General features: G+C 32.6%; 1 protein-coding gene across 1 annotated transcript in view; it reads right to left on the bottom strand.

Annotated features, from left to right (window-relative positions):
* Positions 1-1,278: 1,278 nt before the first annotated feature.
* Positions 1,279-8,489, bottom strand: part of LOC107589193 (synaptotagmin-9-like) — a 44,219-nt gene continuing 37,008 nt past the window's right edge. The window contains exons 8-10 of the mRNA XM_016277558.1: positions 6,972-7,143; positions 5,873-6,002; positions 1,279-1,757 (exon numbers count right to left, since the gene is read on the bottom strand). Of these exons, the coding sequence (XP_016133044.1) occupies positions 1,686-1,757; positions 5,873-6,002; positions 6,972-7,143 (374 nt within the window). The 3' untranslated portion in view covers positions 1,279-1,685. The remainder of the gene's footprint in view (positions 1,758-5,872; positions 6,003-6,971; positions 7,144-8,489) is intronic.

Genomic DNA, 8,489 nt, shown 5'->3' on the forward strand with positions numbered 1-8,489 from the left:
GATTGCAATTTCTTTCCCTTTTGTCAGGGACCTCTGTGTAGGATCTTTTACCCTCGACTGATTTCAGGATAGACGAGCATCAGTCATGTGAGGTCAGGTCCTGATGACACCATCTAAAAGAGTAAGGGCAAGAGGATGAATCATTTAAGCAGAAATTACAGTGAAAGCTCAGCCTTCATATCTTTGACCTCTTTCATTGCTCTGCTCATTCTAGAAAGCAAAACATTAGTTTAGGTGTTTTTGCATTTGTAGAGATAAACTCCTACTAAAAACCTTCTGAAGCAGCATCCTAACTGAAATGTAACTTAATCTTCACAGAAAGAAATATCACAAAACACAAATAACACGCCTGTGCAGCATATGGCCTTTTAGCAATACTCTGCATAAAAAAATATTAGATATATATTATTTTCTGAGTGATTTGAAACTTCAGGTTGTTGTGTTGTAACCGTTGTAATGATTATTTCTTTACCCATTTTTAAAAAAAAATTTCTTAACATTTTTTAAATGAATTTATGTAATGTCTTTTATACTCTCTGGATCTACTTGCAGTCTTTCTTTGCCAGCTCTTGTATGTAAAACCAGATTTAAACATCAATGGGACAAAATGTAAATAAAATAAAATAAATATATATATATATATATATATATATATATATATATAGAATTATAATAAATTAAATAAATATTCACAGAGCATGTGAAAAAAAGCACATTTAAACATTTAAAAAAATATTTAGAACATAAACTACCATTCAAAAGTTGTGTCAGTAGGCTATCATTATTATCATTTTTAAAAATAAATTAATACTTTTATTCAGTAAGGATACGTTATATTGATCAAAAGTGACCGTAAAGAAATTTATAATGTTACAAAAGATTTATATTTCAATGCTCCTCATTGTTAATTATTTCTACAAAAATTAAGCAGTGTAACGGTTTTCAATATTAATAATTACAAAAAATGTTTCTTGAGCACCAAATCAGCATATTAGCATGATTTTGTCAGTGATTGGCTGCTGAAAATTCAGCTTTGCCATCACAGGAATATATTACATCTTAAAATACATAAAAAAACAGCTATTTTTAATTGTAATAATATAATATGAATAATATAATATCCCAATATTACTGTTTTATTGTATTTTTGATCAAATAAATGTAGCCTTGTATTAATCTCATGATAATTTTTTTTTTTTTTTTAAATGATAATAGTTTTTGTTTCTTTTCAATATTTGATTTTGGCATAAATCATGACTCAAGTCTTTTTATGCATTTCTTATATATTTTTATACAGCAAGATTTTACAATAAAATACCACAAAATAGACTCCATGCACCACACTTCAAACTATATTAGTGTATTACAATGTGTTAATACAGATACGTAAAACATGACAATGTCAAAAATACTTACCTCTCACCTAAAGTTTTTAACAAAAGCAGAACAACGTCCATGGCTCACACACAGTCACTTCACATGCAGTGGGCCTGACACTCTTCTTCTATCCAGGAAATTTGAGGTCTAAAGGGTCCTGGGTGTTTACTGCATTGAATGTGTGCACATATTTAAAGTGACCTTTAACAGGACCAAGATATTTTTCTCTCTCTCGCCCTTTACTTTTTATTAAAGTTGTGAATTGGACCTTGCCGGGTGTCTCCATGGCTGAAATTTGACGGCATCCATTATGGGGAAGGAGGTGTCCTCAGGGAATTATAGGAGCCTTGGCTACCGCCGGTCGTGCTTTGACCAACCCACTGCCAGAGAGAAAAATCAGGGTTAGCTGAGGAGAACTCAAATCAGATCAGATGTTGAAAATCATATTTAAAGCACAGACGTAATACACATCGTGGGAGGAAATGAAATTGAATTCCGTGACACTGAAGGGCTGAAGTGCTGCAATGTCATTATGAGTGTATTGTCACAATGGCCCTCTTAGCACCTGAATGGCTCGTTTTTGCCTTCAGATCAATTGTGACTGTGCCACGGCTGCAAAAATCTTCATGAAACCCTTTCATCGACTTCAATTTTGTCTTGGTCTTTGTTTTGCCTGACGTAATGCTGACCTCTGTCTTCTGAGATGTGATTTTCGTATTTGTTTATGCAATTTGTGCCGAGGCTATAGAGGTTTTGGCTTCCCTTTTTGTTTAATATTATGGCGGCTCCGGGAGCATAACATGGTTGAGAAGGACAGGAATTGTGAATTATTGAAGATGTGTATTCTGTGCCCCTGAGAGGTCAAAGATTTGCAAACAAGATTTCAGAGCAGTAATGTGTGAAAAGCCTTTAAAAAAGGGAAAGATGATGATGAAAATGAGTGTTAACCAAGCGGCAACCTCCCGCTCTCTCTCGTGAAGCCAACACAGAAGTGACTTAAACTGTAATTCGTCAACTGGCCGCTAGAGGCTGGCTGCAAAAGGGAGTCAATGGCAATGTTAAAATGCCCAACTTTACAGCAGAAAAAAACATGTTTACAGCCTGGTTCAAAAATGATTTTGGTCTATATAGCTAATTTTGCCCTTCATGACAATGGGGTGAATTTTTTTATAACTCATCCATTTAAATTATATTAAGACTTAAAGTACTGCATAATTAAGGGTGTGGCCACTTGAGTTTTACAATACCGTCAAGCTAGGTGGGCATGGCTTCAGCAACCAGCTCACGCCTTTTTGCCCATTTTCAATTATCCGGGAGAAACACGCTGCCAAGATGGCGACGGCCCACTCCGCCCACTTTGAGCTTCAAAAACGCTCTTCAGAAAATTACGGGTGACGTCACGGACACTACGTCCATGTTTTTATACAGTCTATGGTGTTAACCTAAAAGAGACTTTATGGGATTCTTCAAAGGGGTCAGAAGTAAACAAAAATAAGACATTACACTAGACTTTTCTTACTAAATATTATCACCTGAAATAATAACTTTTCACTGGCTTTTATAGTTTGTTTCTGCAGCAAACTTTAATAGGTTTGGTTGACTCCAATAACATTTCCACTGCTGTTTCGCATGATGTAGTAAAGGCAGTATATGATAAGACATTGAATCTTATGTAAACATACCGAAAGTTTCAGAAGTAATCACTTTCTTCCCAATCCTAAAACTAAAACATTTGTACTTAAGCTATTCCAAAATCTCAGATGTCAGAAAGCCAAATACAGTAGAGCACCGCATTAGGAACGTCAAAGTCATGGGGTCAATTCCAATAGAATGCATGACCACATTTAATGTATTATGCTTTCAATGAAATGTTGCTTTGGATAAAAGAGTCTGTCAATTGCATAACTACCTTGACCAAAATGATCTTACTAAATGATCTTACGAAAAATAATTACTTCTGATCAAATAAATCAGTAAAACGGAGTTATCATAATATCAACAACACAATGAGAAAACAATATGAAATCCAAACACCAGTGGACTGAGGAAAGACAGCTGTCCATCACTGCATTCACGACTGCAGGTAAGCACAACTGTAGCCTGAGTGAGCCGAGAAGAGAGCTCATCTGATAGCGAAATGATCTTGAGACATATTCCTTTAAGTTTCCTCGAGGGAGAGTGGTTTAAGAAGAGAAAACACAAAGCCCTGTGTGAATTTTCCACAACTATGAAAGGAATGTAAAATTAAAAATAGTGTATAATGCAAACAAGCAATAAACTAAAAATAAAAAATAAAAATAATATCAAAGTAATATCAAAGTATATCAAGTCTGTAACTTTGAAAACAATGTACATTAAAAATAGTGTAGTAATAAACTAAATATAGTATAACATGATAATTAAAAATACATGTAAGCATATAAATAAATTGATAAGAGCAAACATTTTAAATACAAATAATATTAACAAATTTAAAAAAAAAATTATAGCAAATAAATACAAAAATTAAATATAAAATTCAAATAAAATGGGGTTTAAAGCAAATCTAATATCAAAGTATGTCAAGTATGTGAGTATTTTGCACAAGTTTGAAAAGAATGTACATTAAAAATACACTAATACAAATAAGTAATAAACAAAATAATAATATAATAAATACATAAATAATAAAATATACAAAATAATAAATCTATATAAAATATTATTATTAAAAATAAATATAACTATATAAATACATTTATAAGAATAAATACATAAGAGTAAATAAAACAATATAAAAATAAATAATTGAATACCATTATACTGTCAATGTCATTATGTTTGAATATGTCATTTTTCCCATTGCTATGCATGAGGACATTTCATCATACTGTGGGCTTCTTCAGCTCTTTCTCAAAAGATAGCATTGTGCCTTTTGCTTACAAAACAGATATGTATATTAACATTTAAATATACCTTTTTATTATTTATAATATCTGTAAGAATACTCAGAATGAACAGCCCTGGATCCAAGAGTATTTAAAGATTTACTTGATTGATTCAGAAGACCTCAAAACATCAGCAAATGTAATTAACAGGCTATTAGTGAATCTAGGTCTCCAAACACATCTCCGAAAACAAATCATTCTGTTGAAATTGACAGTGATAATCGTAAGCTCAACAGTACCTCTACAAGCAGATGCCAGCGGGCGATGGGCTTGCGTGGATATGTGAGCATCTCATTCCAGTGATCGCGTCCCAAACTCTGAGCTCTGTTTCCCACATGGCACACGCCAATAACCTCATTGTGACCTATGCTGTGAATGAGAAGAGCATATCCAAGCTTAAAAGTGACAGCTGAACCATGACACCTCCAAAACAATGTCTCTAGTCTCTTCCAACTTTAAAGTGTCGTCTACCCACTTTTAGCAATGAAAATATGATGATTTTTGCAAGATATTTTCATATACCTTTCAATACACATCACAAGGACACTAGGTCTCTCTCTGTCTCCATCCATTCTCTGTTCATTTGTTTTAGCAGCAGCGATGAGATACTTAAATGCTGCGGTTCGTACTTCTCAAACAGGACAGTGATCTAAATCTGATATGAATCTCTCGCTGCATTGGGAATATAAAAAATAAAAATAATATCAAAGTAATATCAAAGTATATCAAGTCTGTAACTTTGAAAACAATGTACATTAAAAATAGTGTAGTAATAAACTAAATATAGTATAACATGATAATTAAAAATACATGTAAGCATATAAATAAATTGATAAGAGCAAACATTTTAAATACAAATAATATTAACAAATTTAAAATAAAAAATTATAGCAAATAAATACAAAAATTAAATATAAAATTCAAATAAAATGGGGTTTAAAGCAAATCTAATATCAAAGTATGTCAAGTATGTGAGTATTTTGCACAAGTTTGAAAAGAATGTACATTAAAAATACACTAATACAAATAAGTAATAAACAAAATAATAATATAATAAATACATAAATAATAAAATATACAAAATAATAAATCTATATAAAATATTATTATTAAAAATAAATATAACTATATAAATACATTTATAAGAATAAATACATAAGAGTAAATAAAACAATATAAAAATAAATAATTGAATACCATTATACTGTCAATGTCATTATGTTTGAATATGTCATTTTCCCCATTGCTATGCATGAGGACATTTCATCATACTGTGGGCTTCTTCAGCTCTTTCTCAAAAGATGGCATTGTGCCTTTTGCTTACAAAACAGATATGTATATTAACATTTAAATATACCTTTTTATTATTTATAATATCTGTAAGAATACTCAGAATGAACAGCCCTGGATCCAAGAGTATTTAAAGATTTACTTGATTGATTCAGAAGACCTCAAAACATCAGCAAATGTAATTAACAGGCTATTAGTGAATCTAGGTCTCCAAACACATCTCCGAAAACAAATCATTCTGTTGAAATTGACAGTGATAATCGTAAGCTCAACAGTACCTCTACAAGCAGATGCCAGCGGGCGATGGGCTTGCGTGGATATGTGAGCATCTCATTCCAGTGATCGCGTCCCAAACTCTGAGCTCTGTTTCCCACATGGCACACGCCAATAACCTCATTGTGACCTATGCTGTGAATGAGAAGAGCATATCCAAGCTTAAAAGTGACAGCTGAACCATGACACCTCCAAAACAATGTCTCTAGTCTCTTCCAACTTTAAAGTGTCGTCTACCCACTTTTAGCAATGAAAATATGATGATTTTTGCAAGATATTTTCATATACCTTTCAATACACATCACAAGGACACTAGGTCTCTCTCTGTCTCCATCCATTCTCTGTTCATTTGTTTTAGCAGCAGCGATGAGATACTTAAATGCTGCGGTTCGTACTTCTCAAACAGGACAGTGATCTAAATCTGATATGAATCTCTCGCTGCATTGGGAATATACAGCTCAGGCTGTTCCTCAGATCACCCACCAGCACTAAGAATAAACTTCTATAGTCTCTGAGCACTGTGCTTGGCAAAAATTAAAAGCATATATAATTTAAACGAGACTCTTTTTCAGTTCAGATTTGACAGTGAACACTCACAAGCTCCCTCCACGCTGCTAGCTGTACGTTTGGATTAGCTCTGCTAAAACTGAAGGGCTAACAATATTGTTGGGGAAGCGACTTTGAAAAGACAGGCTTATCTAACAAGACCAAGCTGGTTTATGCTGGTTTGGATGCTTGCTGCTTACATATGTTGGTCTTTTCAACAAGCCCAACTATATTCATGCAACAGTTTAAAAAATATATAGTAGTACAAGATAAAAGGCAGCTTGCTATATTAAAGCTATTCAAGGTGTTTTTTAAAAGGTGTAAAACACTGTGCATGAACAATGAATCAGTCATTTTCTGAACCTCTTCATGTAATTGAATTGTTTGAACAAATCAGTTTTCTAAAATAATTCAGACTTTCCAAACACGACATATTCGAATGCGTTTGATCATTTCTTCAGTTTGCTCAGATGTAAATGTGACAATGACATAATACTATGATGTGAGTAATGTCGCTAGTTTTAAGTTAGAAGCTAAAAAGACACATTAGTATCTTACCGGTCATAGTCCATTACTGCTATTAAAAGACTTATTTGGTCGATGTTCTCAGGTGGAACATCAAAAACAATGGCTTCATTGTAGACAGGATTGAGAGTGTTCCTTTTCGTTGACGTTTTCCTTTTCTTCAGTCTTCGGCCGTCACACATCAGAGAAACCTTTACATAAGGATCTTATAGACAGAAAAATCACATAAATAGCCATTTAGAATTGAATTAAAAATGGATTTTACATTTTTTTCAGCTGAATATGAAATGGGGTTGAAACAGGATACAGAAATGCATTGAATTTAGAAAAGTGAATTAAAATGAAATTTTGTTATTGACCAAATACTTATTTTCCACCATAATTTGCAAATAAATTCTTTAAAAATCCTACAATGTGATTTTCTGGATTTTTTTTTCTCATTTTGTCTCTCATAGTTGAGGTATACCTATGATGAAAATTACAGGCCTCTCTCATCTTTTTAAGTGGGAGAACTTGCACAATTGGTGGCTGACTAAATACTTTTTTGCCCCACTGTATATACATATATATATAATAATAATAATAAGTATCGCTTTTTATTTCTCCTCTTTCCTACTACTTGTTTCACTTCTGTTTCAGTTTTTTATAACCATTTCTTACGGTGTCAGTAACTTGTTATTTTAGCATGTGTGTTTGGCTCAGTGCTATTTTTGTTTAGGATTACTGATAAACTAATGTAGTTTGATTTGTATTAGTTATCTATTTTAGTTTTAGTTACAGTTGTAGTAATGTTGTCATTTTATTCGTTTTTTATTATGTCTAAATAGTTTTTTTATTAAGTTTTAGTTTTATTTAATTTGAGTTACTTCAGTACTTCAACATACAAAATGGAAATGAAATAATATATATATAGTGAATGTATTTATATATATGTATATGTGTGTGGCTGTACATACACATATGTAGTTGTTTTTTGGTGTTTGGCTTAGTGTTATGTTTGAATCATTATTATACTCATTAGGGATGCGCCGATCCGATATTCATTTCGGGTATCGGCTCCGATAGTGCCATTTTTATATATTTTTATACATTTGTAAATACATGTCTATGATTTTGCAAAAAGGACTTTATCTTCTTGCCGGAGTTTAATGTTTTGTTACTTGCTACCGGGTGTCTGTGAGAACAAAACACGGGCGTAGAAAAGACTATAAATAGTTTTTAACGTGCACAGTAACTGAAATTTAAAACTGTTAAAAGAAAGGCTCAATAACTGTTGCACAGATATAATACACTACGCATCAATTTCTCTTCCCTTTGTGCTTTGCAGTTTTTAACACGAAGCGCTTAATGTGCGCACATTGTAAGCGCTTCGTGCTCATAGACTGTCAACCCTCTATATTGAGAGTAAATCACTCGCATATGCGACTAAATCTTCACTCTGGGCGACTAAATGATGTCTAATATTAGCCAATGGCTACTCAATTCTCAGATTTTACTCGCCAGTGTGTGAGTATATGATTAGCACAGATATATTTTCACTCACAGAACACT

The sequence above is a fragment of the Sinocyclocheilus grahami genome, unplaced genomic scaffold (genome assembly GCF_001515645.1).
Source record: "Sinocyclocheilus grahami isolate Dianchi unplaced genomic scaffold, SAMN03320097.WGS_v1.1 scaffold113.1, whole genome shotgun sequence".
Taxonomy (NCBI): Eukaryota; Metazoa; Chordata; class Actinopteri; order Cypriniformes; family Cyprinidae; genus Sinocyclocheilus; species Sinocyclocheilus grahami.